This window comes from Protomyctophum parallelum (genome assembly GCF_964188405.1).
Source record: "Protomyctophum parallelum genome assembly, chromosome: 7".
NCBI lineage: Eukaryota > Metazoa > Chordata > Actinopteri > Myctophiformes > Myctophidae > Protomyctophum > Protomyctophum parallelum.
The window spans coordinates 54,934,609-54,957,536 of NC_139705.1; the positions used below are offsets into that span (position 1 = coordinate 54,934,609).

The 22,928-nt window shown below is 45.0% G+C and overlaps 1 protein-coding gene across 1 annotated transcript in view; it reads right to left on the bottom strand.

Moving 5' to 3' along the window:
• The window catches only part of LOC310862175 (DDB1- and CUL4-associated factor 1-like), a 92,225-nt gene that overhangs the window by 52,291 nt on the left and 17,006 nt on the right, over positions 1 to 22,928 (bottom strand). The window contains 9 exon segments of the mRNA XM_083769908.1: positions 2,983 to 3,192; positions 4,803 to 4,982; positions 7,303 to 7,461; positions 8,013 to 8,114; positions 9,348 to 9,604; positions 11,142 to 11,428; positions 13,192 to 13,532; positions 15,761 to 15,898; positions 20,535 to 20,648. Of these exon segments, the coding sequence (XP_083626034.1) occupies positions 2,983 to 3,192; positions 4,803 to 4,982; positions 7,303 to 7,461; positions 8,013 to 8,114; positions 9,348 to 9,604; positions 11,142 to 11,428; positions 13,192 to 13,532; positions 15,761 to 15,898; positions 20,535 to 20,648 (1,788 nt within the window).

Consider the following 22,928-nt stretch of genomic DNA (forward strand, 5'->3'; position numbering starts at 1 on the left):
ATGAAGGACAGGGGTGGTTGAGTTTTTTAATCCAGTGTGTCCTGCGGTGCAGTCCTACCAACCTCACTGGTTGATCTCCTTGACACTGTCTGGAGAGCATGGACAAGAAGCCGACGAGATAGATATTTAATCGGCACTGATTTGTACACCAGCATGCCACGGGCACATGTGGTCACTTTAAGAATAGTTTCACTGAGATCCTTGACCCTCAAAACATAGGTCTAGACACCTTATTTGTTCATTTAAGTGCAATATTGGCTGAGATATAGTGAAAATCGATTATTTTGATAATGGAGGCACTCATTTGCATAAAAATGGTAGATGGGACACTTTGCTAACTTTTTAACATAGCTTATTCAAGTAAGAAATATTCCATGATGTGGAGTCAGTTCAAACTCAGTCATTCATTCATTTATTCCAAATGTATAGCTGATACTGACTAAATATACAATTTTCACCGATTTGAGGTATAGTTCAGAATTTTGGCTACAGAAAGACTAATTTACAAGATAGAAAGGTTATCTTGGGCTCAAATTGAAGCTTAGGGATATGGGAAGTTTTCTATATAGAAGTGAGGCAGTGATACTCACCATAATGTGTTGGAAAATAACCATCTTTGTTGTTATTAGCCAAGCGGACACCATATTCTTTTGTCTTTTTGAGGATGATGTGGGTCATATTTAAGAATATAATGGTAGCAACCCCCCAAATCCTGTTCTGCTACTTACCCATATGTGTCAAGATACTTCATGACCAATTTCAGACTACCATGTCTATTTATGTAATTTTAGTGAATTCATATTTGCCTTTACACAATTTCGCCAGAGCCATATACCAAAAAGGGGGTTTTGAGGTAGATGGGACATTTTGACAACTTTTTATCATAGCTCATCATTTCAGCACATTTTTTCCAATAAGAAAACACTGATTAGAAGTATATTTCCGGGGGGTGCAGGAGACCCCCCTCCAGAGACTGTACTAGCTCCAGTGATTAGAAATTGATAATTCAAAATATGCTCCTCATTGACTTACATTGTAGCTAAAACAGCTCTCAAATTCACTCTTTTAGTACGTAAACAAACACAAACTAAGTTGATTCAGACAATATAGAGCATCACCAAAACTCATGTGGTTTGATTTTTTCATAAAAATGTTAGATTCCTGTTGATTTGTCCATTTTATTGGGAAGAAAACCCGGACTGGATCCGTGGATCCGGATCCAGATCTTCAAATAGTAAAATCAACAGGAAGATAACATTCTTATAAAACCACATGAGTTTTGGTGATGCTCTATATTGTCTGAATTAACTTAGTTTGTGTTTGTTTACGTACTAAAAGAGTGACTTTGAGAGCTGTTTTAGCTACAATGTAAGTCAATGAGGAGCATATTTTGAATTATCAATTTCTAATCACTGGAGCAGTATTTTTTTATTTCTTGTCCACAAGTAACTACACAACCCAAACCTCAAAAAAGTGGTCTTACCCTTTAAGCCAGCATGGTGAAAGCTGCCATGAGGACTGCTTCACACTATAACCCATTCTGACCTGAGATCAGATTCTAAGCCAGCATGGTGGAAGCTGCCAGGACTGCTTCACAATAACCCATTCTGACCTGAGATCAGATTCTAAAAATGGTCTGTTTGAAAATGACAGTTTTTTTCTGAAAAAGCTATGTTTCTATGTCATAATAATAATAAGGCTGTGAGTACATGGGGTATATTTTTACCTTGTAATAAGGCTGTGAGTACATGGGGTATATTTTTACCTTGTAATAAGGCTGTGAGTAAATGGGGTATATTTTTACCTTGTAGTAAGGCTGTGCGTACATGGGGTATATTTTTACCTTGTAATAAGGCTGTGAGTACATGGGGTATATTTTTACCTTGTAATAAGGCTGTGAGTACATGGGGTATATTTTTACCTTGTAATAAGGCTGTGAGTACATGGGGTATATTTTTACCTTGTAATATGGCTGTGAGTACATGGGGTATATTTTTACCTTGTAGTAAGGCTGTGAGTAAATGGGGTATATTTTTACCTTGTAATATGGCTGTGAGTACATGGGGTATATTTTTACCTTGTAGTAAGGCTGTGAGTACATGGGGTATATTTTTACCTTGTAATATGGCTGTGAGTACATGGGGTATATTTTTACCTTGTAGTAAGGCTGTGCGTACATGGGGTATATTTTTACCTTGTAATAAATAGGGCTGTGAGTACATGGGGTATAGTTTTACCTTGTAATAAGGCTGTGAGTACATGGGGTATATTTTTACCTTGTAATAAGGCTGTGAGTACATGGGGTATATTTTTACCTTGTAATAAGGCTGTGAATACATGGGGTATAGTTTTACCTTGTAATAAGGCTGTGAATACATGGGGTATATTTTTACCTTGTAATAAGGCTGTGAGTACATGGGGTATATTTTTACCTTGTAATAAGGCTGTGAGTACATGGGGTATATTTTTACCTTGTAATAAGGCTGTGAATACATGGGGTATAGTTTTACCTTGTAATAAGGCTGTGAGTACATGGGGTATATTTTTACCTTGTAATAAGGCTGTGAGTACATGGGGTATATTTTTACCTTGTAATAAGGCTGTGAGTACATGGGGTATAGTTTTACCTTGTAATAAGGCTGTGAATACATGGGGTATATTTTTACCTTGTAATAAGGCTGTGAATACATGGGGTATAGTTTTACCTTGTAATAAGGCTGTGAGTACATGGGGTATATTTTTACCTTGTAATAAGGCTGTGAGTACATGGGGTATATTTTTACCTTGTAATAAATAGGGCTGTGAGTACATGGGGTATAGTTTTACCTTGTAATAAGGCTGTGAGTACATGTGGTATATTTTCGTACCTTGTAATAGGGCTGTGAGTACATGTGGTATATTTTCGTACCTTGTAGTAAGGCTGAGTACATGGGGTATATTTTTACCTTGTAATAAGGCTGAGTGCATGGGGTATTTTCGTACCTTGTAATAGGGCTGTGAGTGGATGGGCGCTCCGCCCTCCGTGCGCTGCAGAGACTGCTTCACCTGCTCCACCTTGATGGCCAGGTGAGCCTCGAAGTAACGCCGCAGAGCCATGCAGGTGTGCTTGGCCGTCTGTCTGCTGGAGAAGGTCTCGTCGTCGCTGAGCAGGGTGCCCTGATCCTCTGGGTTGAGGATCTCTAAAGTACTGATCTACAAAACATCAGAACATCACTGAGCAGGGTGCCCTGGTCCTCTGGGTTGAGGATCTCTAAAGTACTGATCTACAAAACATCAGAGCATAAAGTACTGATCTACAAAACATCAGAACATCATGGATAGGTTAGATAGGTAGATAGATAGAGTCTCACCAGGTTGACCAGACGTCTCAGGGTTAGGTAGGTAGATGGATAGGGTAGAGGGGTAGATAGGTAGAGAGGTAGATAGGTAGAGAGGTAGATAGGTAGAGAGGTAGATAGGTAGAGAGGTAGATAGGTAGAGAGGTAGATAGATAGAGTCTCACCAGGTTGACCAGACGTCTCAGGGTTAGGTAGGTAGATGGATAGGGTAGAGAGGTAGGTAGATGGATAGGGTAGAGGGGTAGATAGGTAGATAGGTAGAGAGGTAGATAGGTAGAGAGGTAGATAGATAGAGTCTCACCAGGTTGACCAGACGTCTCAGGGTTAGGTAGGTAGATGGATAAGGTAGAGGGGTAGATAGGTAGATAGGTAGAGAGGTAGATGGATAGGGTAGAGGGGTAGATAGGTAGATGGTTAGGTAGGTAGGTAGATAGGGTAGATAGGTAGAGTCTCACCAGGTTGACCAGACGTCTCAGGGTTAGGTAGGTAGATGGATAGGGTAGAGAGGTAGGTAGATGGATAGGGTAGAGGTAGATAGGTAGATAGGTAGAGAGGTAGATAGGTAGAGAGGTAGATAGATAGAGTCTCACCAGGTTGACCAGACGTCTCAGGGTTAGGTAGGTAGATGGATAAGGTAGAGGGGTAGATAGGTAGATAGGTAGAGCGGTAGATGGATAGGGTAGAGGGGTAGATAGGTAGATGGTTAGGTAGATAGGTAGATAGGGTAGATAGGTAGAGTCTCACCAGGTTGACCAGACGTCTCAGGGTTAGGTAGGTAGATGGATAGGGTAGAGAGGTAGGTAGATGGATAGGGTAGAGGTAGATAGGTAGGTAGGTAGATAGGGTAGATAGGTAGAGTCTCACCAGGTTGACCAGACGTCTCAGGGTTAGGTAGGTAGATGGATAGGGTAGAGAGGTAGGTAGATGGATAGGGTAGAGGGGTAGATAGATAGGTAGGTAGGTAGATAGGGTAGATAGGTAGGTAGATGGATAGGGTAGAGAGGTAGGTAGATGGATAGGGTAGAGAGGTAGGTAGATGGATAGGGTAGAGAGGTAGGTAGATGGATAGGGTAGAGAGGTAGGTAGATGGATAGGGTAGAGAGGTAGGTAGATGGATAGGGTAGAGAGGTAGGTAGATGGATAGGGTAGAGAGGTAGGTAGATGGATAGGGTAGAGGGGTAGATAGATAGGTAGGTAGGTAGATAGGGTAGATAGGTAGGTAGATGGATAGGGTAGAGAGGTAGGTAGATGGATAGGGTAGAGGGGTAGATAGATAGGTAGGTAGGTAGATAGGGTAGATAGGTAGGTAGATGGATAGGGTAGAGAGGTAGGTAGATGGATAGGGTAGAGAGGTAGGTAGATGGATAGGGTAGAGAGGTAGGTAGATGGATAGGGTAGAGAGGTAGGTAGATGGATAGGGTAGAGAGGTAGGTAGATGGATAGGGTAGATAGGTAGAGTCTCACCAGGTTGACCAGACGTCTCAGGCCGTCGTGGTGGTCGAACAGCTCCAGGACGGCGCGGAACGAGAAGCTGATGGAGAAGAACATGGTGGCGTGGCAGCAGCCTGACGCGTGGGAGCACTCCAACAGCCACAGGGTGTAGCCCACCACCTCGGACAGGGTGGAGGCCGGCAGCATACACACCTAAAGATACAGAGAACAGAACAATAAGACCACCACCTCGGACAGGGTGGAGGCCGGCAGCATACACACCTAAAGATACAGAGAACAGAACAATAAGACCACCACCTCGGACAGGGTGGAGGCCGGCAGCATACACACCTAAAGATACAGAGAACAGAACAATAAGACCACCACCTCGGACAGGGTGGAGGCCGGCAGCATGCACACCTAAAGATACAGAGAACAGAACAATAAGACCACCACCTCAGACAGGGTGGAGGCCGGCAGCATACACACCTAAAGATACAGAGAACAGAACAATAAGACCACCACCTCAGACAGGGTGGAGGCCGGCAGCATACACACCTAAAGATACAGAGAACAATAAGACCACCACCTCAGACAGGGTGGATGCAGGCAGCATGCACACCTAAAGATACAGAGAACAATAAGACCACCACCTCAGACAGGGTGGAGGCAGGCAGCATGCACACCTAAAGATACAGAGAACAATAAGACCACCACCTCAGACAGGGTGGAGGCAGGCAGCATACACACCTAAAGATACAGAGAACAGAACAATAAGACCACCACCTCGGACAGGGTGGAGGCCGGCAGCATGCACACCTAAAGATACAGAGAACAATAAGACCACCACCTCAGACAGGGTGGAGGCAGGCAGCATGCACACCTAAAGATACAGAGAACAATAAGACCACCACCTCAGACAGGGTGGAGGCCGGCAGCATACACACCTAAAGATACAGAGAACAGAACAATAAGACCACCACCTCGGACAGGGTGGAGGCCGGCAGCATGCACACCTAAAGATACAGAGAACAATAAGACCACCACCTCGGACAGGGTGGAGGCAGGCAGCATGCACACCTACAGATACAGAGAACAGAACAATAAGACCACCACCTCAGACAGGGTGGAGGCCGGCAGCATACACACCTAAAGATACAGAGAACAATAAGACCACCACCTCAGACAGGGTGGAGGCCGGCAGCATACACACCTAAAGATACAGAGAACAGAACAATAAGACCACCACCTCGGACAGGGTGGAGGCCGGCAGCATACACACCTAAAGATACAGAGAACAATAAGACCACCACCTCAGACAGGGTGGAGGCAGGCAGCATACACACCTAAAGATACAGAGAACAGAACAATAAGACCACCACCTCAGACAGGGTGGAGGCCGGCAGCATGCACACCTACAGATACAGAGAACAATAAGACCACCACCTCAGACAGGGTGGAGGCCGGCAGCATACACACCTAAAGATACAGAGAACAATAAGACCACCACCTCAGACAGGGTGGAGGCCGGCAGCATACACACCTAAAGATACAGAGAACAGAACAATAAGACCACCACCTCGGACAGGGTGGAGGCCGGCAGCATGCACACCTAAAGATACAGAGAACAATAAGACCACCACCTCAGACAGGGTGGAGGCAGGCAGCATGCACACCTAAAGATACAGAGAACAGAACAATAAGACCACCACCTCAGACAGGGTGGAGGCCGGCAGCATGCACACCTAAAGATACAGAGAACAATAAGACCACCACCTCAGACAGGGTGGAGGCAGGCAGCATGCACACCTACAGATACAGAGAACAGAACAATAAGACCACCACCTCAGACAGGGTGGAGGCCGGCAGCATGCACACCTAAAGATACAGAGAACAATAAGACCACCACCTCAGACAGGGTGGAGGCCGGCAGCATGCACACCTACAGATACAGAGAACAATAAGACCACCACCTCAGACAGGGTGGAGGCAGGCAGCATGCACACCTAAAGATACAGAGAACAATAAGACCACCACCTCAGACAGGGTGGAGGCAGGCAGCATACACACCTAAAGATACAGAGAACAGAACAATAAGACCACCACCTCGGACAGGGTGGAGGCCGGCAGCATGCACACCTAAAGATACAGAGAACAATAAGACCACCACCTCAGACAGGGTGGAGGCAGGCAGCATACACACCTAAAGATACAGAGAACAATAAGACCACCACCTCAGACAGGGTGGAGGCAGGCAGCATGCACACCTACAGAGATACAGAACAATAAGACCACCACCTCAGACAGGGTGGAGGCAGGCAGCATGCACACCTACAGATACAGAGAACAGAACAATAAGACCACCACCTCAGACAGGGTGGAGGCCGGCAGCATGCACACCTAAAGATACAGAGAACAATAAGACCACCACCTCAGACAGGGTGGAGGCCGGCAGCATGCACACCTACAGAGATACAGAACAATAAGACCACCACCTCAGGTTTATATAGATAGAGGAGAGGTTAATCCGTACCCTCTCCATGGCGTCCTGGTTGTAGGCCAGGTAATACAGACACAGGGACACCCCCGTGGCGGCCATGGAGGGTCTGGGGATCTCCAGCAGCTTCTGAACGCCTCCGTGAGCCACGAACTCTGCTGCAAACTTCTTGTGGAGGAGGAGAGACGCCAGGTACTGGAGCCACAGAGAGAGAGAGAGAGAGAGAGTATGGAGATAAACCAGATAACATTACAGTCATATGGCAGCCAAGTCTATGGACTTTTAACTCATTGGCTTTTAACTCATTGGCTTCCTCCAACTAAATGAATCAAGAACTGTAAAGTATTAATATTTAGAATGCCCCGCACCTAAAAATCAGGCTTGCCTCTGTGGAACGCCCTGCCTCTAGAGATCAGACTTGCCGAGTCTGTGCCGCGTTTTAAATCACTCCAAAGCTGCATGCAACCCATGTGATTTGTGATTTGTTATTGTTTTCTTCCGTTATTGTTGTGATTTTGTGTATTATTGACAATGTATTTATTCTATTGTGTGCCTCCTTGCTATGTTTTTTATATGTCTCTCTGTTAAAGCACTTTGTGACTTGTTCTTAAAAGGTGCTATACAAATAAAGCTTTGTTATTATTATTATAAGTATAAGTATAAACGGGACAGTGAGTGTTTTACTGTACGTACAACAGTATCATTACTGTACATCGTACAGTATCAGGACAGTGAGTGTTTTTTACCTTCAGAGCTTCGAAGGTCAGCTGAACGTCGTTGGTCTGCTTCAGATCCATGTAGTGCATCAGCAGCTGTCTGGCCCCCTGGGACATGAAGACGGCTAGGAGCTGGAACACAAGTTATAACATGTTATAACTAGGACATGAAGACCGCTAGGAGCTGAAACACATGTTATAACATGTTATAACATGTTATAACTGAGACATGGAGACGGCTAGGAGCTGAAACACATGTTATAACATGTTATAACTGAGACATGGAGACAGCTAGGAGCTGAAACACATGTTATAACATGTTATAACTGAGACATGAAGACCGCTAGGAGCTGAAACACATGTTATAACATGTTATAACTGAGACATGGAGACGGCTAGGAGCTGAAACACATGTTATAACATGTTATAACTGAGACATGAAGACCGCTAGGAGCTGAAACACATGTTATAACATGTTATAACTGAGACATGGAGACGGCTAGGAGCTGAAACACATGTTATAACATGTTATAACTGAGACATGAAGACGGCTAGGAGCTGAAACACATGTTATAACATGTTATAACTGAGACATGAAGACGGCTAGGAGCTGAAACACATGTTATAACATGTTATAACTGAGACATGGAGACCGCTAGGAGCTGAAACACATGTTATAAATAACACACAATGAGCTGTCTGGCTCCCTGAGACATGAGACTGCTGCTCTAGGCCCCACGATGCAGCAGGGACATGAGACTGCTGCTCTGAGCCCCACGATGCAGCAGAGACATGAGACTGCTGCTCTGAGCCCCACGATGCAGCAGAGACATGAGACTGCTGCTCTAGGCCCCACGATGCAGCAGAGACATGAGACTGCTGCTCTGAGCCCCACGATGCAGCAGAGACATGAGACTGCTGCTCTGAGCCCCACGATGCAGCAGAGACATGAGACTGCTGCTCTGAGCCCCACGATGCAGCAGAGACATGAGACTGCTGCTCTGAGCCCCACGATGCAGCAGAGACATGAGACTGCTGCTCTGAGCCCCACGATGCAGCAGAGACATGAGACTGCTGCTCTAGGCCCCACGATGCAGCAGAGACATGAGACTGCTGCTCACAGTGCAGGTGGTAGTTGTTAGGGTTAAAGGTTAGGGGTCCTTACCTCCTGATACTTCCCCAGAGGGGTGAGGGGTCAGGTTGAGGGGTCCGTACCTCCTGATACTCCCCCAGAGGGGTCAGGGGTCAGGTTGAGGGGTCCTTACCTCCTGATACTCCCCCAGAGGGGTCAGGGGTCAGGTTGAGGGGTCCTTACCTCCTGATACTCCCCCAGAGGGGTCAGGGGTCAGGTTGAGGGGTCCTTACCTCCTGATACTCGCCCAGAGGGGTCAGGTACTGCAGGATGAGGCGTTGCTCTATCTCGGGCGTCAGCGGGAACAGGTGGTAGTTGTTTCCGATCACCCAGGGGCTCATCTCCGACCAGCTGCTGTTGGACAGCTCGCTGAAGTTCCTCTCCGGCTCCGGCAGGGAGAAGTTCAGCTTCTGTTTGGCCTTCCGGCCCGACGTCTCCCTATCGGCCTTGTCCCGGTCGGCCTTGCGCTTCAGGTAGGAGGAGCCGAGCGCTGTGGAGTTATGACACCATATAGAACATGTAAAACTATAGCATTATATCGGCCTTAAAAAGGACCACTTCACCACTTTTCAACCCATCTTCATATATTAGGTCCTCACTAGCCTGAGCTAACGTGTTAGGTTTCTGGTCTAGAGGGGGCTGGTCGCGGCTCAGATTTGCGCACGCCCTGATTGGATCTCATCGATTTGTCCGTCACCCCCGGCCCCTCCTCTCCCCCCTAGTGCAGTGCTACGTCACATCATTTAGAGCGACGCCCACCCGGAAGGGTTGACTCCCACTTTTAGACCAGAGCGGCCAATGCGTTCCTCCAGGCTTTACATTTTTGCACCAACAAAAATTAAAGCCTGGTACCGAGGCTAGGTCCTCACTAATAATCATGATAAAATGGCACGATTTTTTTCTTCTCAGTCTGTGTCTCATATAGGGTCGTGGGCAGTTTAAAAACCATCTTCCAGTGACATCATCATTAGGCTGATAATTTTTTAAACACTATTTTTTTTACAAAAATGTTTAGATTTAGATTGTGAGAACGATGGCTTCCATTTTCCATTTTCGCATTGAAACTTTTCAGGACTAGAAAGCCTGCAGTTTCTATTAGCTTGTATTCCCCATTGATGTCACTGTAAGACGGTTTCTGAACTGCCCACAGCCCTCCTATGAGGCACAGACCTTTTTTCATGATTATTAGTGAGAACCTAGTATATGAAGATGGGTTGAAAAGTGGTGAAGTGGTCCTTTAACCCTCGGACTACCAGCCCAATAGCAGCTTTTCAGTGCCTTCTACCTGCTCTTTTCATATTTTTAATTCATCATGTTAATGCCAATACAATAATCTGTGATATACACACTATATCTCATTTATCACGCGGCAATCCTATAGTGTTAGACACTCAGTCCTGATGGTGGCAGTAAATTCACCATTATGCCGATTTTGATCGAATAAGAGCGAATCTGGCGATGCCATTTCCGGTTAAACGGATCACAACATCCGCTAGCTTTCTGCACTGTGTTACACAGTCATCTGTCCCCGATGCTATGCCATCATCGTTTATTTTAATATCCAAGTCAAATTAAGCTCTAATGAAGGCCCGAAAATCTTTATATCTTTCAGTAAAAAAACTGTCAGGATTTAGAAGCCTTTTTTTTTTTAGAATGGGCCTCAGGTCTGAATGGGTTAAGGTGATGACGTCATAACCGTGCGCCAGCGGCCTCACTGGGTTAGGGTGATGACGTCATAACCGTGCGCCAGCGGCCTCACTGGGTTAAGGTGATGACGTCATAACCGTGCGCCAGCGGCCTCACTGGGTTAGGGTGATGACGTCATAACCGTGCGCCAGCGGCCTCACTGGGTTAAGGTGATGACGTCATAACCGTGCGCCAGCGGCCTCACTGGGTTAGGGTGATGACGTCATAACCGTGCGCCAGCGGCCTCACTGGGTTAGGGTGATGACGTCATAACCGTGCGCCAGCGGCCTCACTGGGTTAAGGTGATGACATCATAACCGTGCGCCAGCGGCCTCGCTTACCGCCAGCGCCGCCCTCCGCCTCGTCCTGATTGGTCAGCAGCGGTTTCATCATGGACGTCCGGCCCGCCCCCACCCCGGGGGGGACGTTGGCCCGCCCCCCGGGCCCCGACACGCCGTTCCGAAGCGGCGACGCCAGGCGGAAGGAGGAGCGCTCGTTGTCGTTGTCCCCGGCGACAGAGGAGGAGGAGGAGGGGGGGAACGGGGGAGGAGAGCTCCTCCCGTCTCGCTCCGTCAGGTCTGCGTTTTCAAACGCTCCCTTCTGGCTCAGCGGGGTGCCCGTCGTAGAGCTGTGGAGCACATAACAAGGGATTGTGACATTAAGCCATTCTGACCTGAGATCAGATTCATACGAGGTTTCCACTGGACACACACTGGTCTGATTAACCCATTCTGACCGGAGATCAGATTCTAAAAATGTCAGTCGTCTCATCGTCTCAAGCTCATAGCGCGCCACTCGGTGGCGCGCTACGAGCTTGTAGATCTGCTATTTTTCAATAGCTTAAAGCATAACATGATGCTGACACCAAAATGGGTTCCCGTTCAGAATGGGTTAAAACAAATATGAAAAATGAAATATGAATTTCATGGAATGAAGCAAAATGTAATGGGGTTTGGGGTTTTGTTTATAGGACAGATCATTTTATAGGACGATTACATCGGCTGTAATGATGATATTGTGATGTAATTTCACGATGACATCATTATGTAGAATAGCTAATGACATCACTTGAAATGTTTGGCTGTTTGGCACAAACTGACATTTTCAGGAAATGGAACAATCGTTTAATATCCGAAGATATTATCCAAGATTAAAAATTATCAGGACAATTTTTCCAACTGACAGAAAATAAGGTCCTTTCTCGGCCCACCCCTCTCCAATTGTTTATGTGTTTAGTTTCCAAGATGGCCGCAGCACATTTGAAGAGTTATACACTGCTATGCTGCTATGCTGACACTGCTATGCTAACACTGCTATGCTAACACTGCTATGCTGACACTGCTATGCTAACACTGCTATGCTGACACTGCTATGCTGCTATGCCAACACTGCTATGCTGCTATGCTAACACTGCTATGCTAACACTGCTATGCTGCTATGCCAACACTGCTATGCTGCTATGCTGACACTGCTATGCTGACACTGCTATGCTAACACTGCTATGCTAACACTGCTATGCTGACACTGCTATGCTAACACTGCTATGCTGACACTGCTATGCTGCTATGCCAACACTGCTATGCTGCTATGCTGCCACTGCTATGCTGCTATGCCAACACTGCTATGCTGCTATGCTGCCACTGCTATGCTGCTATGCCAACACTGCTATGCTGACACTGCTATGCTGACACTGCTATGCTAACACTGCTATGCTAACACTGCTATGCTGACACTGCTATGCTAACACTGCTATGCTAACACTGCTATGCTGACACTGCTATGCTAACACTGCAATGCCAACACTGCTATGCTGCTATGCTGACACTGCTATGCTGACACTGCTATGCTAACACTGCTATGCTAACACTGCTATGCTGACACTGCTATGCTAACACTGCTATGCTGACACTGCTATGCTGCTATGCCAACACTTCTATGCTGCTATGCCAACACTGCTATGCTGCTATGCTGACACTGCAGTGCCAACACTGCTATGCTGCTATGCTGACACTGCTATGCTGCTATGCTGACACTGCAATGCCAACACTGCTATGCTAACACTGCTATGCTGCTATGCTGACACTTCTATGCTGACACTGCTATGCTAACACTGCTATGCTAACACTGCTATGCTGCTATGCTGACACTGCTATGCTGCTATGCTGACACTGCAATGCCAACACTGCTATGCTACTATGCTGACACTTCTATGCTGACACTGCTATGCTAACACTGCTATGCTGACACTTCTATGCTGACACTGCTATGCTAACACTGCTATGCTGCTATGCTAACGCTGCTATGCTGCTATGCTAACACTGCTATGCTAACACTGCGCTAACCACTGGAATAGATGATGTATTTGTGTAATAATGGCGACAGCAGGCCTACCCCATCATCGCAGAGCCGAACGGGCTTCCGTCGAAGCGCCCGTCCACCGCCTCCTCGTCCAGGGGAAGAAGGGGCTCTGGGCCCCCCAGGGGGAACAGGCTGGGGGGCTCGGGGCCCGCCAGGGGGTACAGGCTGTGCTCGGGGGCCCCCAGGGGTAACAGGCTGTGCTCGGGGCCCCCCAGGGGGTACAGGCTGGGTTCGGGGCCCCCCAGGGGGTACAGGCTGGGTTCGGGGCCCCCCAGGGGGAACAGACCCTTCCGGGGGCTCGGTCTCTTGAACTCCATGTGGTTCTCCAAGTCCTTGTCCTGGAGCTGGCGGAGCCGCTGCAGCATCAGAGGAACCTGCCAGGAAACACATGAACCATGAGGTCAGTCCGTTAGGGTTAAGGTAAGGGGATGGACTCCTCATGCATGGAGGGAACCATGACGTCAGTCCGTTGCTCTGAATTAGGGGAGGTTAGCGGAATGTGTGGAAATTCTGCACAAAAAGATGTCACAAAGCTTCCCACAGGGGTTGGGTTGGAACAAATTGATAGGTGAGTAAATGGTGCATTGATATAGTTGTAGTTCAGCCAACAGTGCCATCTACTGACTGACTTACACCAGTATGACGGAAGCATTTATATTTTACCCATTATCAGAGCTTCCGTTGCTCCAGACTGTACGACGGAAGCATTTATATTTGACTCATGATCAGAGCTTCCGTTGCTCCAGACTGTATGACGGAAGCATTTATATTTGACTCATGATCAGAGCTTCCGTTGCTCCAGACTGTACGACGGAAGCATTTATATTTGACTCATGATCAGAGCTTCCGTTGCTCCAGACTGTACGACGGAAGCATTTATATTTGACTCATGATCAGAGCTTCCGTTGCTCCAGACTGTACGACGGAAGCATTTATATTTGACTCATGATCAGAGCTTCCGTTGCTCCAGACTGTACGACGGAAGCATTTATATTTGACTCATGATCAGAGCTTCCGTTGCTCCAGACTGTACGACGGAAGCATTTATATTTTACTCATGATCAGAGCTTCCGTTGCTCCAGACTGTACGACGGAAGCATTTATATTTGACTCATTATCAGAGCTTCCGTTGCTCCAGACTGTATGACGGAAGCATTTATATTTTACTCATGATCAGAGCTTCCGTTGCTCCAGACTGTACGACGGAAGCATTTATATTTGACTCATTATCAGAGCTTCCGTTGCTCCAGACTGTACGACGGAAGCATTTATATTTGACTCATGATCAGAGCTTCCGTTGCTCCAGACTGTACGACGGAAGCATTTATATTTTACTCATGATCAGAGCTTCCGTTGCTCCAGACTGTACGACGGAAGCATTTATATTTGACTCATGATCAGAGCTTCCGTTGCTCCAGACTGTATGACGGAAGCATTTATATTTTACTCATGATCAGAGCTTCCGTTGCTCCAGACTGTACGACGGAAGTATTTATATTTTACTCATGATCAGAGCTTCCGTTGCTCCAGACTGTATGACGGAAGCATTTATATTTGACTCATTATCAGAGCTTCCGTTGCTCCAGACTGTACGACGGAAGCATTTATATTTGACTCATTATCAGAGCTTCCGTTGCTCCAGACTGTACGACGGAAGCATTTATATTTTACTCATGATCAGAGCTTCCGTTGCTCCAGACTGTATGACGGAAGCATTTATATTTGACTCATGATCAGAGCTTCCGTTGCTCCAGACTGTACGACGGAAGCATTTATATTTTACACATGATCAGAGCTTCCGTTGCTCCAGACTGTACGACGGAAGCATTTATATTTTACTCATTATCAGAGCTTCCGTTGCTCCAGACTGTATGACGGAAGCATTTATATTTTACTCATGATCAGAGCTTCCGTTGCTCCAGACTGTACGACGGAAGCATTTATATTTGACTCATGATCAGAGCTTCCGTTGCTCCAGACTGTACGACGGAAGCATTTATATTTGACTCATGATCAGAGCTTCCGTTGCTCCAGACTGTACGACGGAAGCATTTATATTTTACTCATGATCAGAGCTTCCGTTGCTCCAGACTGTACGACGGAAGCATTTATATTTGACTCATGATCAGAGCTTCCGTCGCTCCAGACTGTACGACGGAAGCATTTATATTTGACTCATGATCAGAGCTTCCGTTGCTCCAGACTGTACGACGGAAGCATTTATATTTTACTCATGATCAGAGCTTCCGTTGCTCCAGACTGTACGACGGAAGCATTTATATTTGACTCATGATCAGAGCTTCCGTTGCTCCAGACTGTACGACGGAAGCATTTATATTTGACTCATGATCAGAGCTTCCGTTGCTCCAGACTGTACGACGGAAGCATTTATATTTTACTCATGATCAGAGCTTCCGTTGCTCCAGACTGTACGACGGAAGCATTTATATTTGACTCATGATCAGAGCTTCCGTTGCTCCAGACTGTACGACGGAAGCATTTATATTTGACTCATGATCAGAGCTTCCGTTGCTCCAGACGACGGAAGCATTTGGACATTTCGGGAGGAAACAATCTGGCAACGTGAGACTGTATAACTGACCAGAACAGAGTTCTCCTCTCTGTAATTGGCAGCGATGTCCTGGTTCTCCATGGCTCCGGCCAGCAGACCCGTGGCGTAGATCCTCAGAGGTTGCTCCGCCTCCTGAGCCCACTTGAAGAGACGCTCCACGATGCCCTCCTGGAGGATGGGACACAATCAGTTCAATATCACTGTGTCCTCCTGGAGGATGGGATCACAATCAGTTAAATATCACTGTGTCCTCCTGGAGGATGGGATCACAATCAGTTAAATATCACTGTGTCCTCCTGGAGGATGGGATCACAATCAGTTAAATATCACTGTCCTCCTGGAGGATGGGATCACAATCAGTTAAATATCACTGTCCTCCTGGAGGATGGGATCACAATGTGTTAAATATCGCTGTGTCCTCCTGGAGGATGGGATCACAATGTGTTAAATATCGCTGTGTCCTCCTGGAGGATGGGATCACAATGTGTTAAATATCGCTGTGTCCTCCTGGAGGATGGGATCACAATGAGTTAAATATCACTACGATGCCCTCCTGGAGGATGGGATCACAATGTGTTAAATATCGCTGTGTCCTCCTGGAGGATGGGATCACAATGTGTTAAATATCACTACGATGCCCTCCTGGAGGATGGGATCACAATGAGTTAAATATCACTGTGTCCTCCTGGAGGATGGGATACAATCAGTTAAATATCGCTGATGTCCTCCTGGAGGATGGGATCGCAATGTGTTAAATATCACTATGATGTCCTCCTGGAGGATGGGATCACAATGTGTTAAATATCACTACGATGCCCTCCTGGAGGATGGGATACAATGAGTTCACCATCACTAACAACCACTCTGCGATGCCCTCCTGAAGGATGGGATACAATGAGTTCACCATCACTAACAGCCACTCTGCGATGCCCTCCTGAAGGATGGGATACAATGAGCTCTGTCTTCTCACTAAACTAATTTGCCATGTTTTACTATTATTAAAAACATTTTAAAATAGTTCAACTAGCTGATCTACATGGAGACATTGTGATTAAAATAGTTCAACTAGCTGATCTACATGGAGACATTGTGATTAAAATAGTTCAACTAGCTGATCTACATGGAGACATTGTGATTAAAATAGTTCAACTAGCTGATCTACATGGAGACATTGTGATTAAAATAGTTCAACTAGCTCAGGGGTCGGCAACCCAAGATGTTGAATGAGCCATTTTCGACCAAAAAAAATAATTCAAAATCTATCTGGAGCCGCAACATTTTTTTAGCCATAAAATGCTTATATAATGAAGACAAAAGGGCTGCAAGTGGATATTAGCCTATCTATCAAAATAAAAAGTGCGCTATGGTTTAACTTTCATTACGGGCCCGTTCGGAAATAGCGCACTGAGCGCACTGTGCAATGCAAACTAATATAGGCGAGTGCGCTCCCGGTGCGCATTTCCGAACGCAGTCAACGCACCCTCCATTATTATGCCATGTTTTTTGCATTGTGTTCTTACCCGTTTAATGTGATTTCTGTGTGTGGACATCGCTGGAGAGCTTCTCAACACTGGGCACGTAAAATGTCACTTTAATCTTCACACACAACTGCGCAGGCTCTCATCGGTGAGGCGTGTGCGGTATTTGGATTTAATGTAGTTCATGTTTGAGAATATCTGCTCACAACGTTACTCCACAAATACTCCAAATGCGAGTTTCTTCATGTTCACATAATTGTCTGGAAGAGAATTCCATGTTTTCCACACAAGTGTGTCGTGTTTTGGGAGGTTTACAATATCGGTATTTGCCTGTATGCTTAATCTGCAGTGACAAACTATCAAACAATAAAAAAGTAACGTTGAAAGACATTTCCAGGGAAAGCATGCTAAGTTTGCATGAATGAGAGAAAGAGGGCTGTTGCAGTCACAGAACTGCTGAAGAAAGCAGAAGGGAGCAAAGTCAGCAAACTATAACTTTTAAGAAGTGGATCGCAATCATCGCAGCTTTAAACTCCACCACTGCTGGCTGCTGCTATAGTTTCGTTGCAACACGGGAGATAATACAACGTCTATATGACTCCTTCATATACTGTAGTCACCGTCTGTGAACGGCTTGCCACGTTTTATTTATTGTTTGATAAGTTTGTCACTGCAGATTTAGCCATGGTGCGTCATGGCAACTGCAGCCTGTTTTATGCAATCGCTACATTTACATTGTAAACGTGTACATAAACATTCAGATTCCAAATATAAAGTACTCGCCACGTGTGCCACTGGTGTTAGAATGTTGCTGGTACAGCGATTAGCATTTCTGCATCCCGCGTTGTTTAATAAAAAGCATTTTTATCCGAGCTGTTATTTTGCCATTGGCTTTCAACTACGCGCCCCCAACCGGTGTGCAACTGTGGATTTCCCAACCCCGTTTGAGACAAGTAGCCGGGGCGCTCGGATAAAAATGCTTTTTATTAAACAACGCGGGATGCAGCAATGCTAATCACTGTACCAGCAAATTTCTAACCCCCGTGGCACATGTGGCGAGGACCTTATATTTGAAATCGGAATGTTTATATACACGTTTGGACTGCGATTGCGTAAAACAGGCTGCTGTTGCGTCATGGGATACTGCAGATTAAGCATACAGGCAATCCATCTTCTGCATTGGCTGTGAAGGCATAAGCGTCTGTCCACGAATTGTTAAATCCTCTGTTTTCGTCGGCTATCTTTCTTTTTCTCCCTGTAGATGTAGAAGCCATAGCGTAGCAGGCACCAGCCTCACACACCCACCGGTTTGTTTATAATAGTGTCAGGCGCGCAGCATGCGAGTGTGTCGCATGCTATGACGCGAATTTTAGTTGACATTATTGAAACGTAATATTTATTCTACACATTTTTACAAAATTGGGAAACTTAAGAATGTTTCTGTCACGTTTTGCCTCCTACAGAAACCATAAATGAAAAATAAAAATGTGAAAAAATAAACATTTATACATTTTCATCGATTTTTTTGTAATGCTACAGAGAGCCACCAGGGGAGTGCTCAAGAGCCGCATGCGGCTCTAGAGCCGCCGGTTGCCGACCCCTGAACTAGCTGATCTACATGGAGACATTGTGATTAAAATAGTTCAACTAGCTGATCTACATGGAGACATTGTGAGCTTGTAGATCGGCTAGTTGAACTAATTGAAAATGTTTTTAAAAATAGTAAAAAATGGCAAATTAGTTTAGGGATAAGGGTGACAAATCACGACAACAAACAATATTTTGGGCCCAACAAATAATTACAGAGAAGAAAAAACAGAAAAAAGTGTTTTTCTTCTTTCAAATGAACACATTATAATGATTATGTGCCCTTTCATTCAGTGAACACATTATAATGATTATGTGCCCTTTCATTCAGTGAACACATTATAATGATTATGTGCCCTTTCATTCAGTGGGGTGCCCACATTTTGACATTGGAGGAAAAAAGGACGTCCACAGACGTGGGCACAACATGCAGTCATTCCTAGGACGTCTGTGGACGTCTTGGGCACATATTGTATTAACCCATTCTGACCTGAGACCAGCTTCTAAAAATGTCTGTTTGAAAATGACAGTTTTCTGAAAAAGCTATGTTTCTATGTCAGTCATTCTTCGATTTTTCAAAAATAGCAGACCTACAAGGTCGTAGCGTCGGTGGCGCGCTATGAGCTTGTAGATCTGCTATTTTTAAATAGCTAAAGCATAACGTAATGCTAACACCAAAAGGGGTTCCCGCCCAAAAATGGGTTATGATCACAGCCAAGACCAGGCATGATGTTCTGGAGGTCAGGGTCAAAGGTCAGGGGTCATATCCTACTAGGGATGCCAAACGACTCATATTTGGCCAATCGACGAATCGAGGCCGAAAATCGACGTGTCGAACGACTTTTTTCCTTTTTTTTTCATTTTTACATTTTTGGAGAACGCAACTATGCATTCCTTTAAGCAACACAACTTCTGCAGCTGCATCCATATGTTTAGAATTCGCATCAATGATCAAATCCCAATAATACAAAATAAACTTTATTTTGTAAACAATGAAACTGAAGGAGCAGCGGCGCTATCGGCTAGCCGCTAGTCCCAACTCTCAAGTGTCTGCAGCCTGTCACGAGCCCCGTAATGAACTGATACGGGACGCACGTTGTTCCGTATTTTAATGTCGGGTCGGAGAATAAATACAGTATAAATGACGGCGGGATTTATTTGACAACGATCTGTCCTGCTTTCTTCACAAGAAGAGAAGAGCGCTCACCGCTCATTACAGAGCAGACCTGTGGCTAGCCTGTCAGCTCACTTTACGGCATGTGTAGATGAGATGTGAACCTGGGTCTGGGTCTGGGAAGCTCAGAGCTGCAGCCATTGGCTCATGATACGAGCACACGACCAATGGGACAGATCATTCAGTGTTGCTAAGATACCACCCCCCACCACACACACACACACACACACACACACACACACACACACACACACACACACACACACACACACACACACACACACACACACACACACACACACACACACACACACACACACACACACACACACACACACACACACACACACACACACACACACACACACACACCCTTGGACGATGGGGTCTATTCTCAAACTCAGAGCCACAGGCTCTGCTCAAAGTTAACTTGCATGTGAGCGGCACTGACTGAAATAATAATACAAATAAAAACGATTTTTCGACTCATACGTTTTGAGTCGCGGGAGGCATGAGTCGATAATCGAGTCGATTTTCAACATTTTTCAACATCCCTATATCCTACCTTCTCCTGGAACACCACGGCGGTCTCCAGACCAGGCATGATGTTCTGGAGGAGTCGACAGGCCGCCGTGTTGAGTGACAGCTCTCTGCTGGTCATCACGTAGCTGTTGACCAGCTGGAGGTGTAAGCAGAACACACACTTCCTTTAGTTTAACCAGAACACAGTGTACACTTCCTTTAGTTTAACCAGAACACAGTGTACACTTCCTTTAGTTTAAGCAGAACACAGTGTACACTTCCTTTAGTTTAACCAGAACACAGTGTACACTTCCTTTAGTTTAAGCAGAACACAGTGTACACTTCCTTTAGTTTAAGCAGAACACAGTGTACACTTCCTTTAGTTTAAGCAGAACACAGTGTACACTTCCTTTAGTTTAAGCAGAACACAGTGTACACTTCCTTTAGTTTAACCAGAACACAGTGTACACTTCCTTTAGTTTAAGCAGAACACAGTGTACACTTCCTTTAGTTTAACCAGAACACAGTGTACACTTCCTTTAGTTTAAGCAGAACACAGTGTACACTTCCTTTAGTTTAACCAGAACACAGTGTACACTTCCTTTAGTTTAACCAGAACACAGTGTACACTTCCTTTAGTTTAACCAGAACACAGTGTACACTTCCTTTAGTTTAACCAGAACACAGTGTACACTTCCTTTAGTTTAACCAGAACACAGTGTACACTTCCTTTAGTTTAAGCAGAACACAGTGTACACTTCCTTTAGTTTAACCAGAACACAGTGTACACTTCCTTTAGTTTAACCAGAACACAGTGTACACTTCCTTTAGTTTAAGCAGAACACAGTGTACACTTCCTTTAGTTTAACCAGAACACAGTGTACACTTCCTTTAGTTTAACCAGAACACAGTGTACACTTCCTTTAGTTTACCAGAACACAGTGTACACTTCCTTTAGTTTAACCAGAACACAGTGTACACTTCCTTTAGTTTAACCAGAACACAGTGTACACTTCCTTTAGTTTAACCAGAACACAGTGTACACTTCCTTTAGTTTAAGCAGAACACAGTGTACACTTCCTTTAGTTTAACCAGAACACAGTGTACACTTCCTTTAGTTTAAGCAGAACACAGTGTACACTTCCTTTAGTTTAACCAGAACACAGTGTACACTTCCTTTAGTTTAAGCAGAACACAGTGTACACTTCCTTTAGTTTAAGCAGAACACAGTGTACACTTCCTTTAGTTTAAGCAGAACACAGTGTACACTTCCTTTAGTTTAACCAGAACACAGTGTACACTTCCTTTAGTTTAACCAGAACACAGTGTACACTTCCTTTAGTTTACCAGAACACAGTGTACACTTCCTTTAGTTTAAGCAGAACACAGTGTACACTTCCTTTAGTTTAAGCAGAACACAGTGTACACTTCCTTTAGTTTAACCAGAACACAGTGTACACTTCCTTTAGTTTAACCAGAACACAGTGTACACTTCCTTTAGTTTAACCAGAACACAGTGTACACTTCCTTTAGTTTAAGCAGAACACAGTGTACACTTCCTTTAGTTTAACCAGAACACAGTGTACACTTCCTTTAGTTTAACCAGAACACAGTGTACACTTCCTTTAGTTTAAGCAGAACACAGTGTACACTTCCTTTAGTTTAACCAGAACACAGTGTACACTTCCTTTAGTTTAACCAGAACACAGTGTACACTTCCTTTAGTTTAACCAGAACACAGTGTACACTTCCTTTAGTTTAACCAGAACACAGTGTACACTTCCTTTAGTTTAACCAGAACACAGTGTACACTTCCTTTAGTTTAACCAGAACACAGTGTACACATCCTTTAGTTTAACCAGAACACAGTGTACACTTCCTTTAGTTTAACCAGAACACAGTGTACACTTCCTTTAGTTTAAGCAGAACACAGTGTACACTTCCTTTAGTTTAACCAGAACACAGTGTACACTTCATTTAGTTTAACCAGAACACAGTGTACACTTCCTTTAGTTTAACCAGAACACAGTGTACACTTCCTTTAGTTTAACCAGAACACAGTGTACACTTCCTTTAGTTTAACCAGAACACAGTGTACACTTCCTTTAGTTTAAGCAGAACACAGTGTACACTTCCTTTAGTTTAAGCAGAACACAGTGTACACTTCCTTTAGTTTAACCAGAACACAGTGTACACTTCCTTTAGTTTAAGCAGAACACAGTGTACACTTCCTTTAGTTTAACCAGAACACAGTGTACACTTCCTTTAGTTTAACCAGAACACAGTGTACACTTCCTTTAGTTTAAGCAGAACACAGTGTACACTTCCTTTAGTTTAAGCAGAACACAGTGTACACTTCCTTTAGTTTAACCAGAACACAGTGTACACTTCCTTTAGTTTAAGCAGAACACAGTGTACACTTCCTTTAGTTTAAGCA